This window comes from Erigeron canadensis, chromosome 3, assembly GCF_010389155.1.
Source record: "Erigeron canadensis isolate Cc75 chromosome 3, C_canadensis_v1, whole genome shotgun sequence".
Taxonomy (NCBI): Eukaryota; Viridiplantae; Streptophyta; class Magnoliopsida; order Asterales; family Asteraceae; genus Erigeron; species Erigeron canadensis.
Window position 1 is genome coordinate 44,253,330 of NC_057763.1, and position 22,271 is coordinate 44,275,600.

The 22,271-nt window shown below is 34.8% G+C and overlaps 1 protein-coding gene across 1 annotated transcript; it reads right to left on the reverse strand.

Moving 5' to 3' along the window:
- Positions 1-3,294: 3,294 nt before the first annotated feature.
- On the reverse strand, positions 3,295-16,101 carry LOC122591021 (E3 ubiquitin-protein ligase KEG). Its single transcript, XM_043763209.1, has 16 exons — positions 15,093-16,101; positions 13,231-13,590; positions 12,434-12,664; positions 11,724-11,849; positions 10,553-10,889; positions 9,703-9,860; positions 9,359-9,516; positions 9,083-9,204; positions 8,482-8,616; positions 8,033-8,157; positions 7,444-7,548; positions 7,117-7,350; positions 6,366-6,699; positions 6,094-6,282; positions 5,344-5,649; positions 3,295-4,842 (listed from the first exon to the last, which is right to left on the reverse strand). Exons 1-16 carry the CDS (start codon positions 15,815-15,817, stop codon positions 3,607-3,609), a joined length of 4,881 nt encoding a protein of 1,626 aa, XP_043619144.1. The 5' UTR covers positions 15,818-16,101; the 3' UTR covers positions 3,295-3,606.
- Between the last annotated feature and the right edge of the window lie 6,170 nt (positions 16,102-22,271).

Sequence of the window (22,271 nt, forward strand, 5' to 3'; positions counted from 1 at the left end):
CAAGGTTAAGCTACTCACGTGGTACCACCAACCGTGAATAAATTATCGAATCACCTAACGACTAGTCGAATTACCCAAGCCGGTACCACCAAAACCGAGACAATTCTTCTAACAATCAGTTTTATTGACTATCAAATCATCAATTGAACCTATGTGACAATAAGGTGGTACCACCAACCGATATCAATCATGTTGACAAAATTAATCTTTTCTTAAAACGATATTCACTACCATACCATGAACCAGTGATAATTACTTATAGACAAGTAACCGTTTTAAAATCACATACACATTCAACTGGTACCACCAACGAAGAATCATATGCAACCAATATCGAAATTAATTAATGAAAAGAATTAATATCATCAAGATCACAGAACAACGATAATTAAATAAACCCTTTTGAATTAAAAATATTGCAATCACATTATCCGTCTAGTTTCATCAAGGTGGATGATTAAACAGTTAGCCACTCATGATCAATTCACAATAATGAATAAAATAGAAGAGAAACATGATGTACCAATTGTTTGAAGAAAATAAAATGCAAGACAATAAGTAGATACGATCTAAATGGGTGCCCGTGAATCTTCAACGAATCCGCCTAAGAAATAATCTTGATTGGAGGAAGAAGAACTCTTGTAGAACAACTCCTAGAAAGATTTTTGATAGTGATTTTCGACCTAGGGTTTTTCTATTTATACTCCTCCAAAATCTGATGCAGAAACAAGGCAGGTCTGATTCCCCCGTGCACCCATTGCAGCGCAGTGGGGTTAAGACTTCCCTCACTGCGGCGCAGTGAGGTATTGGTCGACCTTGACTTCGGTTGACTGCGGCGCAGTGGTTCGTGTGATCACCACTGCGGCGCAGTATGAATCCACGGCTTCTTTTCTTCTTAAACAGACTGCGGCGCAGTCCTTCTGTTGCCATCCCCACTGCGGCATAGTGGGGCAAATCCTAATAAGCTTCGTGGATCTGGGCTGCGGCGCAGTCAAGAGATTGTACAGAACCAACTTATTTCGGTCTCGATTACTTGCTAAGCTCTGCCGTCTCGTCCACTCAAATCAACTCTCATCAATATAACGTACTTTCTGGCCAATAATCACCCGAAAATGTACCAAATGGACGCGTAACCCGTTCAGAACCTGTAAACACTAACAAACACCATGAACGCGCCAAATGCATACAAAAACGACTAAAAACATATATTAAAATGGCCAATAACAATGTGGGTAATGGGTATAAATTAGTCACATCACAGACTTTAACAACTTAATCCGACCAAACCAATCCAAGTACCCCGATTTGGTCCGATTTTCACGGTTTCACGGTTTGATGAACACCCCTAATGTCTGCATTGTCATTGTACTTGTGTTTTAAAGTTTTGCTCGAATAATTTTGTTATATACTAAAGTTACCAAGTAATTTACTTATCAATCTATATATCGCATGTTGTGTAATTTAAGTTAAATTATGCATAATATCATTGCAGTTTTAATACAATTATGTTTATGATATATAATTGTGATAGCTTACTATAAACTCCATATTTATTTTTAGTTTTTATATTAAGAAGACTGGTTTGACATCGATTCGGTTTTCAAAACATTGATTTATTAAAAAGATTATATGATAAAAAACCAATACAAAAATCCTTATAACCCAATTTTATTCGTTATATGATAAAAATCCTATATAAAAATATGTTTTAATAAAAACTTATTACATTAAAAAAAGAAAATTTTATTGTAAAAATATTAAAAATTTATTTTAAAGATAAAAAATGATGTAAAATATAAAAATGTTAGTTTACATAATTGTATCATTAAAAACATTAATTATTAATGTTTACAAACTTAAATAAGGAAATAATAATAATTTAAATTTATTAAAATTAAATTAAATCTAAAAAAATTAAATAAGGAATATGACATCATCATTTGATCTAATGACTCTAATTAAAAGTTGAATTTCATCTAAGGGTTCTTACTTTTTTAATTATGAATTAAGGTTTCTCTTTTATACGGAGTATATATTTAGAGATATTAGAAAATAGGTTATTGATATAATTTTTATTTATTTAATTATATATGTTTAAAGACACAATACTCAATTTGTTGTACTTATACAGATTGAGTTACAAAACTAATCTTTATGTTTTGCCAAAAGGTTTACATATAAATGGTCCTTATACAGGGTTAGGTCAAGTTTGGCCCAAAATCGATTTGAAACATTATATTTTTGAAAATATGAAACCAAAATATCAAATGTTGTTTTCTTACGAGATATAAAACATACTCCCGTTCCAAAAAAAAGTAAAACATATTCCCTAATCTTAGCCTAAAAATTGTTAGCTTCAATCCTAATCCTAATCCAAATCCAAATATATACTATACACCTCTTCAACATTCATTAAATTTTTATTTTAGTTAAAGTAAAATTCATAAACTTAATAAAACCAAACAAATAATATAAATGGCAAATTAATTGAAATCCTGTTGTTATATAGGCTTAAGCAGATTTTTGAGTGTTTTTTATGTCAACAGTTGAGATCCACACTTCAGTCTTTCATGGTCATTTCTCTCTCTCTCTTTTTCTTTCTCTCTTACGAGTTTTGGTGATCTTAATCCCTGCGAGTAGAATAATCTTGGGGTGAGCCCAAAGTCATAGCAGGTGAACCTCCACAACCACTAAAAGATAAAACTTATGACCTTCACATTGATAGACACAGGTCTTTGTCAATAGACTTGTGGCACGAACCTCTGCTATTTGTTAGCTTTTCACTCTTGTGACACCAACGTCAAATGATCAGATCCGAGAACTAAAAACCTTTCTCTGGCTGCATCACTTTCTTCTGCCTAGTCATGCGTAAAAAATACAAATACAAATGGGAACGACCATAACAGCTTCATTCAAACTTCAAAGGTTTACATCCCAAACATTCTCGCATAAGCACATTGGCTTATTGTGGATTGAGCGGAGAACATGATCATTTCAAATTTGCAATATTATGTGGGCTAAATTTATGTGAAAAAACAGCGCTGCCTGTAAACATCCCACATTTATAGGGACTAAATTATATAAACTGATTAAGTTTATCAAAATAATAATGGGGTACCAGATAAATAGATGGTATTCCAGACGGGGTAACTTTTACGAATCCCGAAACACTAATAGGAATGAGCCGTGAAGTAGATACTGAAGTTTTGGTAAAAATTTTACAGATGTGAAACTCATAGAGACGTTTTGATTTGATAAAAAAGCAAATAAACCCACATATAATAAAGTAGAAAGCACAAAAAAGGGTGTATATCAATAACATATGAACAAGAAATAATATGAGTTGTACAGAAAAGTAAACCACAAAATGTCTACGTCTAGGGACAAAAAAGATGATCAAATGGTGCTATTCCTCTGTATAATAAAAATTAAACAGCAATCAAATGTAGACACTATATACCTAAATAGATTACCTCTCTTAGCTGTCTGCATTTTCAAGTTCTCTAGTCGCTTGGCCCCGCGCAAAACCGGTCCAGCTCTTTTCTATCCACATTAGTTGTATTCAATCACCCGGAACCTACAAAATTCGGCCCAGATGCTTGGTTTTTATGAATGAGGTGACGTGTTTTCAATTTCATCAAGCTCAATATCAGCGGGATCACCAATCCATGGCTTTCCTTCTCTCCATTGGAACTTGATCCTCAATTTTCCATTTGCATCTACCCCCACGACTTGACCTTTGCTTGCGTGTGTCTCCATGCCCCAACCCCACCTCGGGCTAACCAAACCCTTTTTTATTTTAACCTTATCACCTACTATAAATGGTCGGATTCTTTCCATTTCCCAAGTCTTGCAAAGCCATAATCTTTCCATGAAACAAAACGCTACCCAAAGATCACCTTCTTCAATGCGATGTAACACTCCTATGCTTGAATGAGTAACGTCTCCCCAATGGTGAGTCGGGTTTAAGATTGATGGTTTGACCCGGACCCAATCTCCTATATGGAGTTCCTCTTCCTCTACCACCTCCACTTCAAACGGGTCAAGCATCCATGACTTTGAGCCGGCGGGTGTGTATATTCTTAATTTCCCATCAGCATCGATGGCTGAAATGACACCGATACTTGAATGACTATGACCTGACCACCCAAACCTAGGTTGGATCACTGAAGATTTGACACGCACACGTTGACCGTTCATGAGCTTGTTGACTTTTACAAGGTGGGTGCTTGGCCCGACCCATTGTTCCTGTTCTCCACAGAAACCAACAGAAATATTTCCATCCCATTTATCATCTTCATAAACAACACCCTGAACAACTCCAATGCTACCTGGCCCAATTGATTTCCAAACACTTGAACTATCCGTCATTTGGACCCATTCTCCCACTTCAAATGTCGGTTCTATCTCTAAATCTGCAGGATCTCCTCTCCACAAACCTGATAAACCAAAAAACAAAACCCGTACTTCACCATCAGAATTCACACTGATTATAACACCCCGGGAATCAGGTTGGGCACCTCTCCAACCCCATCTTGGCTCCACTAGACCTGCCCGAAATCTCACGTGCTGACCAATTTTGAAGCCAAAAACTTTCTCGATGTCTGTGTGGTGAGTCATCCATTTACCTTTACGGAAACAGCATGCTAATTCCAAATAACCAGTATCTTGTACACTATGGACAACTGCTAAACTTTCTTTTCCAATACTGTACCAATCATAACTTGGTCTAGTGCCTACGCTCGGTTTCGAACGAACCCAATCACCTACTTCAAACCCTGAAAGCACTTCTGCATCACCAGGAGAAACTTTCCACAAGCTATGCCTTCCAGCCACTTTAGCCTACAAGAAAAATTAGAACCACCACTCATTTAGAAACATAAAAAAGAGTTTAGGGCGAATAAAGTATTAAAACTGGATGCTATATTCTGTGACAATCGATTGTTTAATGTTTGTAAAGCTCATGGAAGGGCAAACTACAATTATTATTATATGAATATATATATATATATATATATAACAATAAAACAAAACATATGATCGCATTCACTGGAAGTGACAAATAGGGGAATTGGTAACTGGTTATATGGGTTTCAAAAGGGAAGAACTTTTACTACATCCGGGAAAACCATATACACAAAAACTTGCCTTCTTCAGAATTTAACAGATAACTGATGTTTCAAATATCATTAGCAAGACTATACTAGCACAAATAAAAATCTTAAGTATTCAATACATATATCTAGCAGGCTCTTTATGTGAATTTACTTTTCCCTTTGAAGACAATATATATCTGAATAACAAAAAGCAAAACCCAATAAAAACAGAGAGGGAGGGGCGTACATTTAAAGTTCCATCCATGTCAATTCTAACAAGCTTTCCGACGGTGGCTGGACTTTCATTTGACCATCCAAGCCGCGGTTGAGTGACTGAAGAAAGCACATGAATTTCTTGTCCCAATTCAAAAGGCGGTACTTTCTCGACATCTGTCACTGAACAAGAAAAGGGTTTGCTCCTGAAGCAAAAGGCAACTCCCATATCACCATCATCCTCTAAACTGTGAATCAATCCAATGCTGTTCCTTGTGATGTCCTCCCAGCCATATTTTGGGGAGGACACAGAAGCCTTGACTCTGACCCAATCCCCAACCTGCCATGTCCCAAAATTTGTCAAATAAAAGCAAGCCCATAAGGTATTCGAGCAATCCACAGCTAGCAATTTTGACACACTTCTGAATGGGTTATGTTCTACCTCTAGAGGCAAAACAAAAATAATGGCTCAGAAGAATGGGTCAAAAAGGTCAAAAGTTGCCCAAAGTATATTCAAAGTGCATAAAACCTCCTAAATTATTTTGGTCACAAATTAACATTATCATTGACATAACATGGTCTTTGTGATCATACTGATGCTTTAACTTTAACTATTTAAGAGCATCTACTAACTACGGTTATGGACAGCAAGTGTTTTGGCAACCTGCGCGACCTGTTTCAATTTGCACCAAAAGTAACAGTTTTGAGCCAAACCCATCTTGACCCCTCAACTCAACTGGCCAGACCAACTCATAGTGTCCCCTCCACAAGATGTTAAATTTACCTTGAAATCCTCCACCTTTTCCATGTCTGATGGATCAGCTTGCCAAGGTATGGGACGATTTGGAATTTCAATTATTAGAAGACCATCACTTTCTATCTCAATAATTCTTCCAACACTGTGATGTGTCTCACCACCCCAAGCATACCTGGGCTCCGCAACTGACCGCTTCACACAAACACGGTCACCAATCTGTAGACAATATTAATATAAGTTCAAAGCTTACTTCAATAATAAGTAAACACATTATACCAACAAGCATAATTTTTTGTTACCCTAAATGGCTCAACAGGTTCAACTTCCTCTGGTTCACAGTGCCATGGATTTGGAAGATAGCTGAGCTCCAATAATAAACTGTTATCAGGTCTAATACAATATACAATACCAATGCTTCCTGGTGTGACAGACCCTAACCCATGCTTCGCTGTAGTAAGAGCTGGCCGGACCCGGACCCAATCTCCAACTTTAAATTCTTCAACCCTTTCCATTTCTGCAGGGTCAGCCTTCCATCCTCTTGATGCTCCAGGAAACCCAACACGCAGAATCCCATCATCATCAACACAAAGTACGGTTCCAATACTCTCTCGTGATTGACCACGCCAACCAAACCTGTCAAGATTGCAAGTTGATTGCAAAAAATGTATTTAGGAAATACATTCAATAGCGGAGTGTGCTTTACAACTAAATCCTCACTTAAAGGGTTTTAAAGATGTTTACCTAGAGAGATTCAAGCCCTATTTTGAGGACATCAAGATGCCTAACCACTAGGCCACCTAGGTGGTAGTAAATAATTGATTTTATGATTACAAAAATATTACTATTACAATGATGATTATGCATTATATTATAATTTTGACTTAAGATGACTGTCCCCGGTTTGATCTGGTCATTCTTTTAAACCCGTTTCACATCAGAAAATACACATATAATCACACTCACAGTCTCACATACAAGGGGTCAACATGATGCCTTTAGATAAAAACTAAAAGGCGTCATCATGTTAAAACTGTAAAATGGTAATCAAACCTTGGCTCTCTAACATCTGGTTTGAGTTGCACATGTTGTCCCCTGTCTAATGGAATGACTTTTATCACTTCGTTGGCAAGAACACGAGCTTCGCCAGAACAAAAAGATACAAAAAGATTATCCTTGTCAGGGACACTCTGAACAAAACCAACACTCTTATGTGTTGCACCTTGCCACCCGTATGTTGGAGTGGCAATTGTACTTTTGAATTTCACCCAATCACCTACTTGATATCTGAACAACAATTTGGAACAAAGATCAAGTTACCACACAGGAAACAATTCAAAAACTAGATTAGAAAAAAAAATTGTGAAGAAATGCACTAACATTGTAGGAAACAAATGAACACCCTTGGTTGCAAGGGCCTCCATCAGATCTTCTGAAATCCACTCCCGCGGAAGAGTCTCCAAAAAGTCACGTAATGTCATGCCACTGTCACCCATCACAAATACATACACATAGTATTTTTCAACATTAACGGGAATTTTTTTATTTAGAAAACAACCATATTGTTTAATTATGTAAATTAATCAAAAAACCCCATAATACGCGAGAATATCAAAGCTCTACTTTCGATTCTGGTGGGGGTAAATTAGGTAGGTTGACTTGAAATGTTTCATCCAAATTTTTCCCTTATATCTTTCCATAAGATTGTGTCAAATACGGTTAATTCAATAATAGCAAATAATTGAATAAAAATGATTTAAAAGGTTTTACACTTTTATGTGTTAAGAACACGTACCTTTTAACACATTTTACCAGTTCCCTCGAGCTTCTTTTTGTATCAGTTTGACCAGGTAGAAATATAACATAACCCAAATCAAACCATCTCTAGTTAATGGGTTGAAGTGGTCACCAGTCACCACCTCTACTTCTAACACTCATTGATAAGGAAACTCTAGAAGGTGAGTGTTACCTGTGATTTCTAACTTCTACAGCGGCACCTGGATACTTGAGCATAACTATGATCCACTCCAGATTTTCTCGTATCATCTTTGCTGTGTCAGCAGCTATATGGAAAGCATTGTTGCCTTCATCATCCTAAAAAAAAGGTTAAAAGCAAGCAGCACACAGGTTATAAGCATAGGCATAGCATATATAATTATGTAAAATAAATCAGACATTTAAACAGCAACATGCCATGATTTACTGTTAAAAGAATAGAATAAATATCTAATTTGAATTCCATCTTGTCAGTAAATAAAATAAGTTCAATAGCCTCTTGTATGATAATTGACAAGGGAAATGAACATAATTAGACGCAAAGGATAGTGCTGATATAGAAGTTTTCATTGACAGTCTAGGTATGAAATTATATGTTTTTGTGTGATTTTCATCTTGATAGAGAAAGAAAGTAAATGGTACCTGCAAGTTACAATTTGCTCCTGCAGAAAGAAGCATTCCAACACATGACTTTGACCCTCTCGCCAATGCCACATGTAAAGGAATGGTATTTTGTACATTTCTTATATTCACATCAACTCCCGCATCAAGAATAATCTGTTTATACAAATTAACATTTAATAAATATTTTTTTGGAAGCGTTCAAAAGGATCATTTTCTTCATGGATTCTTATACTTTTCTAATCAGCTACATGTTAGATTTAATTCCGGTTTATCTAGTTTCAAACAGGCAAGGATCAGATAATAGGTCAAAGACTCATCGAGTTGGGTACGCTTGACTTGAAATACTTGCTGTCCTAACATTAGAATTTTTCTATAAATACTAAGCGTCAAATTTGATGCAAAAGTTATACTTTCCCAATGATAAGAAAAATCTGAATAAGATAACTTAAGGTTTTATAATTATAATTGGAACTATAACCCTGTTTCGTCGTATGCTAGTTTCTATATAACAAGTTACCTGTTCGACATGTTGACCCATCAAAAATAAGATGTACCCCAAACTGACCTCATAGGTAAATGATACAAAAATGCTACTTCTAACAAAAGCTAAATGGCATACCTTAACCAACTCAACATCATTAGTCATAGCAGCAGTATGTAGAGCTGTCCGTCCATGTTGAGTGTCCTGTGCTGTAACATCAGCACCAGCACCAAGCAGTATTTGTACAAGTTCTCTACCATCTGACAAAAAATTACATAAATTCTTGCTGCTTTTTGTCTACTTTATGTATACATATATATCAGGTAATTAACAATCATTTAGAAAGGAATAGTATCAAGTAAAGATACCATTAAGATAAACCTGTTAATAATATGAATATGATATAAAACTTACCGGCTTCATGGTCTTTCTTTAAAGCAGCCGCCATACTCAAAGCAGTGCCCACGGGACTAGCTACATCTATGGCTTCAGCAATTTCTTCAGAGGATGCAACTTCAATCCATCTTTTAACAACAGCTACATTCCATGTTGTCACGCATAAGTGTAGAGGCCTATCCAAAGGTACAACTAATTTATTAGGTGCACATGACCATTGGTACAACTCAAAATTGAAGGTTTATTATTATCAATGAGCACTCATCTATTTACAAAATCTAATGCAATTATAAATCTTTTTGACAGATTGTTTTTATTGGAGATTAAGTTCTCAAAATAGATGAAACAATATATGGACTTACGTTAGATTTTTTGAGTTTGAAATACCCATGGATTTACAACCCCCATTTTCCAATATAACAAGAGCACACTCTGTATACTTCTTTGTCACCGCTCTATGCAGTACAGATTCACCTTCATCATCAACCGCATTTGGATCAGCACCAGCTAATAGCAACTCCTGTTGTCACTTATATTAATAAGAATATCAACAAGGAACAGTGGAAAAATCTACAGTTTGTCTTTTAGCCTGTATGTTATGGAAGTTCCATTTTTTTAACCATAACAATCTGCTTCCGCTTTTTAACCACAACAGTCTGCAGTTTTTTTGTTTATTTTTTGAAGCTGTCTTATAGAGTTTTAAAAAAAATAGCTGAAAGGGATTTGATCCATTAAATGGACTCCCCTTCGGCCGACATAGCCATTCCCTTTTTAGCTAAATTTTTGGAAAAAATAATATTATCTCAAAATGGATCAAATAACTTGTATTAAAAAAACTTAGCTAAATGTGGAAAAGAATAAATTGGTCAAACAGGTTTAAACTCACCCAAAGTGATTATGCATACAAGTATACAACTTCCTATATCACTTTATTCGAAGACTTTGATTATTAATGTAATAATATTGAATTTAAATCTTAATTAAAATGTTAAACTATAACTAGATGAGAGACAAAAATAGAGTTCTTAGGTCAAGCAATTTGACCAGTTACCAGACCCACACCCATCCTACCTCGTCTATGTTTGTACATCAAGTTTCTCTATCTATTGAATATCTTCCTACGTTCTTATTTATTTGATAAATGACCACACAGACATATGGAAGAACAAGGTACTGCCGTCAAAGAACAGATAAGACAGTCAAAGAACTTACGCGCATGCAATCCGGTTGACCATGATATGCACAGACATGAGCAACAGATGGACCAAACCCATCCCTCAACCTAGATCTAACATTAGCATATCTACCAAGAAGAGCACGAACACATTCTGGAGATCCAGCTGCAAGAGCAAACACAAGAGGAGGATCCCCGTCTTTGTCAAGGACATCCACGTTAGCTTCTCGATATTTTAAAATAGCCTCGACGAGTTCAGCACTACCCCGTCTGCATGCTAGATGGAGGGCAGTTTGACCATCAGGATTCTGTGCTTCAAGCAGAGAACGAAATGAGTTGTCATCATTTTTTGATGAAGCCCTTGCTAGCAACTTACTGTATTAAAAGAAAATGAAACTGAAATTAGTGAATGAAAGAGAAGGATCAAAGATCAGAAGTGGTGATTTCAACCATTCATTTCCAAATTGCTCGATTCAGGTTATAGTTCATCTTAAATGGGTCAAGCGGATAAAACTAAAACAAATAACTACTAAATACGGGTCGAGAGTTCCCCAATATGTTTACAATGTGTAAAACCTCCAAAATCATTCCATTTTAAAATCAGGTATTATGAAATCAGGGAACTTTTGTAATGCTTAGCCTTCTACACGGCAATGATGTGTCAGTGTTTTGTAGATAATGCTTGTTTATAAAAAAAAAAAGGTAATTGGATGGGAACCCCCTGATCCCATGTACCATTTGGTACCCACTAATCCCCTAGCCAGGCTAGTGGCCACTAGGCTATTACCCAGTGTATGGAGAAAAGAAAGGGGTATCCGGTTACAAGGATATATAAGGAAGACAGATTCAAGACTGACAAAATAAATGTGTTATGTAAAAGCATAGATATAGATATTTGGCAAGCTAAAATAGTGTTTTTGGTCAACTCAACAGAGTTATATATATATTTGGCAAACTAAAATAGTGTTTTTGGTTTAAGACCGTTGTCTTTAAATGAGACCCACACAATAATTGTCTTATGTAAATGTAATAGCATATATATACATAATTGGTAAATTAAAATAATGTTTTCGGTCAACACAACCCAGTCTGTTTCAACAGGTACCATAATATTACTATTTCCCAACCAAACCTGTTTGACGTATTACCCGGCCTGCCCATTTTGCCACCTCTACCAAAAGTAAAATGCATGTGCGGAGTGTTGCTGACCTGACACCAGAAACATCTCCTTCACAAACCATTTTATGCAGAAGAGTTCGATAATCGTGGACAACTTCTATGTCAGTTATAGGAGAAGGCAGCATCCCATTTGCTTTGGGGAATACAGTTACATCACTGCAGTTCAAGAGAAAAGTGTAAATGTATGTCAAATGATATATACTTGACATAATGTGTGTATGGCTAGGGATGGCCCCATGAAAATACTCTTATTGGACCCCCTGGGTCGTCACTTCAAAAGTAATTATATGTGATAAAAAAAGACTGTAGAAAATAGTTGATCTACTGTTTGTAGTTGTTACTGTCATATTACTATAGGTTTGAATGTTTGAAAAGATAATAAACCAATTAACAAAAAAGGAAACTTTTTTACGAAATAACTAGAGACAGTTTGTGAAATGGAAGCAGAAGTTTATATAACTAAGTTAAAGAATGGATAGATAAGTAACTTTATTTACTCTTAAATAGTAAGCTTTGCTACAGCTAGTACGAAACTGATAATCCAAAAATGATTATTTGACCTCGGTACAATAGATACACTGTAGCATGGTATTTGTAATACACAGTAGCATGGTATTTGTATCCAAACATAAATCTAACTATGGCGACAGATAATAAGGTTCCAAAAAACTAATCTACAAACAAGTTGCAATAATCAGATAGCCAAAGACGGAAATCTACACAACCCCCCTAAGCCTTACTTATCTGGGGTTGCAGGAGGACCACGAGGTATTTCTTGTAGGTGGCGGAGAAATATTGCTAGCATGGCACTAAAAGTTGGTCTTTTAGCAGCTTTAAACTGTAGGCAGTCACCGATCATTTTCCACAGATCTCTTGGTATTCCAACACCTACTACACTTGCGTATTGTGGAGGCTGTTTCTTACCCTTGACAACTGCCCGGTAAATTTCATCCGCATTTAAACCAGCCCACCTATACAAGGAATATCAACTTGTAAATTCAACTAATCACACCTTCTATAAGAAAAATTAGAGGTTGCAATCTAGACCGGTTTTTTTATAAATGGGACAATTGGGTTATGTTTCATCTCATACGGGACCTTGGGTCAAAGCAAAATATTTTAGTAAAAGGAGCACGGATCAAACGGGCTGGCAGTTGCTAAAAGTCTATTTTTAATAAATAAAACATTTAAAGATCGTTTAAATAGGTAAACATCTTGGGGTGCCCGAGGAAGAAGTCTAGAAAACAGCCACGAAATACCGGCTAGGAAGCTTACATAAGGATCAAAGGCTCGACTTTACCTGGGTAGCTTGAACAATAGTTCCGATTCAATATAATATCTAATAATAATTAATAAATTTGGTGGTCAAGAAAGTGTTTGCATGTCAACCCAAGTTCGTCCGTTGTTATATGTACAAAAAATGGCGCTTCATACAAAACCTATTTTTACCATTTCCCAGCCCGCCCATATTGCCACCTCTAGGTAATATGTCATCAAGAAATCTGAAACTTTATTACAAAGAGAAAAGCAGCCATACGGAACAGAACCAGTGCACATTTCCACTAAAGTACAGCCAAAACTCCAAGCATCCGACTCTGGAGATATGCCAAGAGCATCGTCCCAAAAAATATTTAGTTTCTTTACAGGCTCCCACACCTCTGGAGCAGTGTAGCTGGGGCTCAACATTGTACAATCCATGCATGAATGAGTTTTTGCCGAATCACACTCTAAACGGGCTTTGTGGCAAGCAGGTTTCTTTAAAATGGCTGGAAGCCCATAATCAGAAACCACTGCACGACCATCTTCATCCAAAAGAAGATTGGAGGGTTTAAGGTTCATACAAACAACACCTGCTGCATGGAGTTCAGCCACCCCACGAGCAATATCAGCCCCGTATCTTTTTCAAAAAACAAAACAAGAGAAAGAATTGTTAGCTGCCATACTAGATATGGAATATCCTAGAAAGAGAAGTCCAACGATGATAAAACTGATGATAAAATCAACTTGCATAGCATGCCTCAGGCTGATATAAATAAAACCATTCTGATTTATAATACCATTTAAGACACGTATATGTTTCAATTTGTTAAGTTTGAGGTAGATGTCATCCTTTATTTCCTGTATTTTGTCAGTTTCACTGAAGTTTAAATTGCAAGAGTTCTACTAGCTAAGTTAGGGTTTAGAAAGATGTAACATTACTGACACATTGCAATCAATACAAATCTAGGGTAGAAAGTTAATGCACATATGTTAAATGAATCATTTGCTATTCTTTACTTTCTAGCATAAAAGCAAATTTGTATGGTAATATGTTATGGGAAAGAGAATTCTGAAGTTTTCTTTCTCTGGTCAACATCATCTACTTTGTATAGTGCATCTAAAAGTAAAACACAAGAGCATATTGTTTTTGGAAGCTGATTAATTTCATTTTCCACATTGACATAACTTCTATATTTTGTTGAATTTCAGAAATAACCTAACTGAAGTTTTTTCTTTATTATGTGTAATCCCTCATTAGCCCATGCCCTCCCCTGTAATGAGTTGAATCAACTCATTACAACTTTGGCAAGTATTATCACTAATCTATCAAATATTGACACTTTTAAGCTTGACTTTTGATCTTTCTATTAAGTATTAGGCATTATATACTTGCACTTTTGACAACTTTGCATAATATTAACCGAGATAAGTGAATATCGACCCTTAAACAGTACCCACAGATTTCGGTCCTTGACTACATAGGAGTTGATCAACAAATACAATATCATGTTGTATATGTTTATTACAGTTAAATCCAAACTGATTGTCTAGGTCATTTTTGGGATAGATAAGAAAAAACAATATCTTATCTCAATTTGTAGCATAACAAAACAATACTAAGCAAAGGGGGAAAAGCAAGAATTGAATAAATTAATTAACAACAATTTCATTGTGTGGCCTGCATGTTGGTACCAATTCAGTACTAGGGATCAAGGGGTTCCCTCCGATTTACGCTTTTTGAATTAACCACAAATTCAGCATTCATTCCAGTGGCATAAACCACTACTAAAGCGTCTACGCTCAAACAAACAATACTTCTATTTTTTGATTAAGACAGCAACATGGCGGAGTATGTCGTAGGATCGTAAACTATACGGGAAAATGTTTGGAAACAATAGCAATAATCCATGCCTAGCTCCATTCAACTTCATTCTAATAAGTTTATGTTATGCCTATTGCCCCAAAAGAAGTAACACATATGCGTTCTATATTCTACAAAGTAAAAAAATTCATATTAACTTAACACAAACCCTACTTCATATGTTATAAATCAAAATCATACATTCACACAACAATAACACAAACTAAAACCACAAAAATACGTTCAATTTAGACTGAGAAAAAAAAAAAAAAACAAACCTCAAAATTTGCTCAAGGGTAAGCCTCCCTTCATTGCGTTGCATTTCTGTCTGAACAGAACCATTACATTTATCAAAAATCAAAGCAAGACAACCATCTACTTTACTAACCCCGTGAAACTTACACACATTCCTACACCACATGGATTTCCTTCTCAAATCCTCAAGTTGACTCTGCACCCAAACCAAATCAGTACCTTCCCCAATCACAACCAACTTCTTAACCGCCACACGATGTCTACACCTCCCCGTTTTCCCACACAAAACCCCATTCCACATTTCAACTCCATTCCCTCCCCCAAACCGCTTCACCATCCGTAAATCCTGATGAAACCCTAACTCAATCAAGCCATTACTTAAACCACTACTGCTACTACTACTTAAACCCTTCGCATCACAACTACGTCGTCTATCCCGATCGCTTACTATCATCCTACCAAAACTATCCTCCTCATCCTCGTCGTCATCCTCGTCCTCATCATCCTCATCCGAAACCGACGAAATGAGCCCTAAAACGGCATAATTTTTACGCAAGGCGTGAACCGAATTACCGACTATAGACACGTGGCGACAACGTGGACACGAAAGTGATGTATCTGATGAAGCTGATGAAAACATACGAAATAAACACTCTTTACAGAATCCATGGCCACACTCTAGTAACAACGGGCATCTCTCTTCTTCGTTGTATCGATTTTGACATACCGTACAACAAGGTATCTTCATATCTGTATCTATATCTATATATCTAATATAGCTATATCTGTATATAAATTTATTGTATTATGTTACCTGATTGAAGATGTTTAAAGTGATGGATGGTGAACCAGAAATGACAGATCCAGTAATGAATTGATTGATTATTGGATTTAAGAAGAATATAGCTGGAGAGCACATCAGATGTATTATACATACACACACTCGAAGGTTTTTTCGGGGGTTTGATTTTTATTTATTTATTGAATTGAATTGAATTGAATTGATTGATGTTTTTTTCCTACTGGTTTTGTTGAAACTTGGGAACCCGTTTCCACCGGCATAACATGTTTACCAAAGCCCAAAGGTACAAGTTATTATTAATGAGTTAAACTAAATTCCTACGTTATACGCCTCGTCTTACGTTCGGATGATGAGTTAACTATATTCTCCATTTTTCACCTCCTCTTACGTTATAATAATAATAGATATGTTCAAATAAGTTCTTGAGTCTTATGTTTTGTTAGATATGTTGGAAGGTGTGTAATATGTTATTTTAATTTATTGTTAATGTAGTCATGTGATACTCGGCTTTTAGATATGATTATTTATCTTTTACATTTTATTATTTTGTCCATATTTGGTTAGAGGTCATTTTGGAAGCAGTTTCTTACTCTTTTTACCTTTGAGTATTATTGTTGTTGTTATCTTACGTTCGAATATTGATAAGTACGTGTAATCTTTGAGATGGTTCAAAAAGTGATTCTATAAAAACGGGTTAAGTATCACTAGCTCACTATTGAAGCATTACAGGTTTTAGCAGGCTTCGTATGCAAAACTCAAAACATGCTCCATTTCTTCCAATTGAGAGTTGAAATTTTGATCATGTTTGTAACTCCTATGAAGGGTAAAGATTAGACTTATATAAATAACTAATTGTGATTTGACGGCTTTTCTACATACATCAGATGGTTGTGAGCTCTCCATAAATACCACATTGTGATTAGGATAATGACATTTAAGTTTTTCCATTACATGCGGAAAAGCTTCTTTTATATTTTTATTAAAAAACATATAATATGCTAATATTACTTGAAGTTTTTGTTAAAAACTAATATTGTAATTTCGTGTTTAGTTTTAATAAATTTTCAATTATTCCAAATTATTTATCTAATGATTTTTAAATCATATTTTTTAATAAAATAATTGAGCAAATGTCATGAAAATATCACAATCCAATCATATTCGATATTGTTTTCAGTTTTAGAGTTTGGATGTATATTCTTTTCCGTATCGATAAAACCGAATTTGTTACCAAAATTTGTTATCCTTTTTAACATTACTTACGTCACTAACCATAATCCTCTCATGAGCTCTATCAAGTGTTTGATACTCATTGATGGGTTTATTATCCTGACCTCTAATAATAGTACACTTTTGAATTCGTTAGCGTCTAGGAAAGTTGACATTTTCAATTTTTTCCGCATAATGAAAGACAAATTACTTGTGCGCGTCAACGTTAGTAAACATAATCTGGAGATACAATCTGTATGTGCTTACATGCTTAACTGGGTCCGAAGCTTATGATCACTTATAATAGAAAAAAAAAAAGAGTATAGATTAGTGTTGCTGTTAAAAATGTAAAAAATAGATTATATCTCAAGAACTTAAAATATGAGCTTGTTGTAGAATGATAATGTTGTTTGGATATGCATTTAAGATAAAAAGACTTGCCACAAAAAAGTATTTAAAATAAAAGCTTGTGGGTATATTCATAAAAGTTTCGAGCTGGGACTGTGACTAGGGGTTTAAAGTTGGAGTTTGGAAATGAGGTTAGAAGTTGAGCCTTATATTTTAATCTTTAATCTAGGTGTGTGGTTAGAGAGAGAGAGAGTGTTATGAAGTAAAGAGGGTAGGGAGTATTATAAAGATAAGAGAGGGTAGGGATGCCAAAATAAGAGAGGAAAAGACATTAATACCCTTACATGACATCCACGTGAGAGGTTGACGTCTACCAAATAACATTAGCTAAATAAAAGATGAAATGTGATCATTATCCACCAATAAATGATTAAATGTGATCATTATCCACCAATAAATGATTGCTAGTGTCATTTTGAAGACTAAAAAGATGATACGTGTATTTTTGGTTAAAGCATAATGACGATTTGTGAAATTAACTCTTGCGCCAATATCTAATCCATCTTTTTGACGGAAGAGGCCCCCACAAACTCTTTTTTCTTTTTCAATTTCAGCATGAAACTCGTTAATCAACACAATTATATTCCCATGCATTTTAAAATTTCACATTAATAAACAAATCAAAGTAAAACGACGAACGCCAAAAACGCTAGTCGGTAAAATTATTTCAGTATCAGAACAAACACGTACGGAGTCACTTTTGCGAGCTCCCTTTGACATCTCAAAACGATCCCGAAAGTCGATCTCTGATTGGGGTTTTGGTTGATTTGCTGGGAGTGTCCAAAGGGAAAGTTACTTAAATTAAAGCTAATGATCGATCAATTGTTGAAGCTGATGGAAGCAGGGGGTTCGGGATTTCAAGAGGTGCAACTTGACAAAAATGTAATTACTCAATCTTCTTTATTCTTTAGGATTTGCAGTAATTAACTAATTACTTGACTTACATTTTATTTTTTTTTTGTTTATAGATACTATATATATATTGCGTCTAAACTCTAGAGAGCTGGCTTTACCTAATTAATCACTTACAATTAAGCTTGATAAAAAGTTTACTTTTAGCTGCACTAATTAAGATGCATGGACCTAGCTTCTAGTTTTTCAATCATATCACTTTTTAGTTTTTATATGATGTTCTTTCGTATTTCAGTGAATATTTGATGCATAGGATTTGTTTTAATTTATGTTTCATTGCTGATTCCCATTGTAAATGTTGCAGCTAGCGTTTAGCCTATTTAAATAAGATCACGAGTCGGATACGTGTTTGACTCTGTTTACCATTAAGAAACTTACGTACCATGAGTTAGTAATTGGCCGGCCGGTTAACAAAATTTACCCATTCGTTAGTATCAAGTGCATGTTTGACTCTAGATGTATATAGCAGAAGAAACCCATCGTACGTGGAAGGTGGAAAATACTTATTAGTGGCTTATTGCCCGGTAATTGATCGAAGCAACGTATTATTAGAAACATACATGATAATTAATGAGACTTCATTCAAGATATATCAGAACTACTCGAGCAAGCATATATATATATAGTCTAGCTAGATCAATAAATTATTCGAGCAAGCACAGTCTGGCAAGTTTTTCTTAAGTAAGAAACGTATTTTTATTTGCTTAATTTCTAGCTCCTAGAATTAACGCCGAGTACGCAGGTGATTAAAACTCTACTCTCGAAGGGAATCTTCTCATGCTCCCATGCCTCTGCTACAAACATTAATTGAGAGTACGTTAAGACATTGTATATATCTATATATATAAAAACGAAATATCTTAATTGAGAGTTAAGATATGTAATGTAGGTGATTTCAAGTTTTATGTTATTTGGTAAACAAATGGTATATACTGTACAGGTTTTTGTCAATGATCGAGATACCTAGCTAGCTACATACTTATTGCATGGCTTAAGTTAAACATATATGTAAAATACTTTAATTGATGATATATAATAAGCAAACGGAGTATACAACTTTATTACTTTAGCATGGAGTAGTTTTGAAGTAATTAGTTTACTTTCACCTAGCTAAGCTAATATCTGAAATCGTTGAAGATTTGACATTCGATGTTCTTTTGTTACAAATATTGCAAACAGAGATGTAAACTCTATTAAGTATAATTATGGTGTTCGTCTGTTCGGTATAACTAGCTAATATACTGCTTATATTTGATTTGTACGTACATAATTAACTTCTTCCAATAAAATGTACATCATGAACATCTGATGAAAATCTCTAATTCTAAAGTGTGGTACATATTTTGAACTAAGCTTTTGTCAGGAGTAACCCGAAGCCAACACACTAATAATATCATAGTAATGGGGGTTGTTAAACTAACCACGTACAATAAGAAAAATAAGAATTTAATTGGTTAGCGCATCGTTGCATTATAGACCTACTCAGACTAATTTGCCAATCATAATATTGATTTAATTAATTAGGTATTTTACAAGTTTCAATTACAAAGAAATTAAATTCGATCGTATACATGGAAGACAAGTATAAAGTTTGCAGTGTTTGATCACCTAGCTAGCTAGGCCATATAAACTGAATATCATTCTACATGGAGAAGTGACAAGGTGATTCCATATGCAATGATTAATACTTAATAGTGTACGTCTCCTGTTAAGTACGTAGTAGTAGTTGATGGTTGAGACTTGTGAGTGACGTACGTACGATGCATCTCATCAGTGGGTTTACATCAGGTTAATTGGCCACATTTCATGTTAGTCGTCTTTTCGATGGAGGCCTTATCGACAAACTACTTGTCATATATGTTACACTTGAAAATACATGAGGTACGTTAGATTTGATGCATGCATGGTTGGACTTGAAATAATAATAAAAAAGTAGATATATTCAAAATTTATTAATTCAATGTCAATGATACATAATCTCGTGGCAGGAAATTAGTTACGGGAGCTGAGCTAGGTTTAAAGCTTTAGTACTATGAAGATCATATCACAGAATTCACGTACGAACGAGAAACATCAGAGAAATAATATTGATAGCAATGTTTGTCAAGACCATAGGATTGTACGTACGATCCTAAGACTCTACTAACCAAAAACATGTAGGATCGTACGTAGTAGATAGGATCTCAAGTATAATAGGATCGATCTTATGTAGAATCGTAACATCATTAGTATAGATATGCTATTTTTCATATAAATCTATATATCCGTAGTTAATATGAGTTAATAATTAGGATCTTTTTTAAAAGAATTATTATTATCGACATTCTAATTTGAATCTTGATTAGGATCCCGATCTTACAAACACAAAACAATCCAGGCAAAGTTCCTGGCCGGTAGTACGTAAAACCTTGACTGATAGTTTTGTTAATTAACTTATGAAATTCTTATCAAGTAAACCCGGCCTTCCAATTCTGAAGCGTTCATTATGAACTAATATTTGTTCGGTTGTTGTTTTAGTACTTTGACTACATACTACTTTATGCTACTTTATGTATGTAATAGCGGCATGTATAGATGTATAAATGATTATTATTTTTAACTGGCCGGTCTTGTTATAATACAGTACTTTAAAAACTAATTAGATTTATATATTGATACTTTTAGCTAGGAAGGGGCATAATGCAAGGGCCAATGGGGAATCCAAAGATCCGAAAAAGGGCACAAAACCGCATTATACGAACAAAACAAACGTAATTTGCATCTTTCGGCCACTTTCCTTGGACATTTTGCAAAATCAAAAGTTTGATTCGGCTCGATCAGTTTCCATTATTATAAATATAAAGCTAAAATTAATTTGTTGGACGGAATCTAACCGTGGCAAATCCGTTTTACCAAAAAAAAAAACTGTTGGACGATAAATATACTTGTTTTTTCATGTTTAATTAAACCTTAGTTTATTTCTACGCCGTCATAGTTAGTTACATTAACTTCTACTAGTATATTATCCCTAGAAATATTAATTAATATACCATTATATATTATGATAATCATATATTGTGTGTGTGACAAGAAGCAACATATATATTTGATTGATAGAAGATGTGACGAAAAGAAAAGAGAAATGACGGAAGCGCATTAAGAAGATGATACATGTATGGGAGTGGGTGACAATGTCACGTGAACCCGGGAATTCAACGGTTGGCTTCATTTCGACGCTAAAACTGCCAGCCAATATCATATCTCATCAACTAACAATAATAATCCTCCCACTCAATCTTCTTTTTTATATATTTTTTTATTATACAAAAAATAACCAAAAAGTCACCAAAAATTCCAAATCATTTCTAACCATTCCTTGAAACAATTGACCCTACCTCCCACTTACAATAAGATCACTTACACAGTTACACAGCAAATAGATCTAATTAATTTACCCTATTTTCATGAAATAATGGTGTTAATTTTCATTAAAATGAGTATTGATGAATGACTTTTTAAAGAAAGTTAATTGGAAATCTCAGATACGTCTCAATATATGCCTTTTATCCATCAGTTTCAATTAAACTCAGATATGATTTTGTGTGTGAAACTGGCGATCGATGCGTGATCACACTAGCATGCATGCATTATGTATATATCATTATATCATGTGTTTTGTTTATCGTTTTTTTATTTTGGAATATTACTCTAGTGTTTTTTAATTTGTTTGTGTGATCGATGACACCAGTTAAAAGTACGTAGTCCAGTTTGGTTTTCAATAGAATACTAGTTACCGTTTCGATCAGTCCATGATTAGTTAATTCTAGCCACCACGTATTTATGTTTTTTTTTTTTTTTAAACCCAGAGGCATAATCAGTGAAGTTTTAATAA

What these genes read in the sequence shown, in the direction of transcription:
- LOC122591021 (XM_043763209.1), bottom strand. Translation starts at nt 15,817, where the DNA reads ATGAAGATACCTTGTTGTACGGTATGTCAAAATCGATACAACGAAGAA. An exon ending in ACCCTTGAGCAAATTTTGAG is followed by an intron (nt 13,591 to 15,092) that starts GTTTGTTTTTTT and finishes TTTTTGAAAAAG; the next exon opens with ATACGGGGCTGATATTGCTC. An exon ending in GAGCAAATTGTAACTTGCAG is followed by an intron (nt 8,158 to 8,481) that starts GTACCATTTACT and finishes CCTTTTTTTTAG; the next exon opens with GATGATGAAGGCAACAATGC.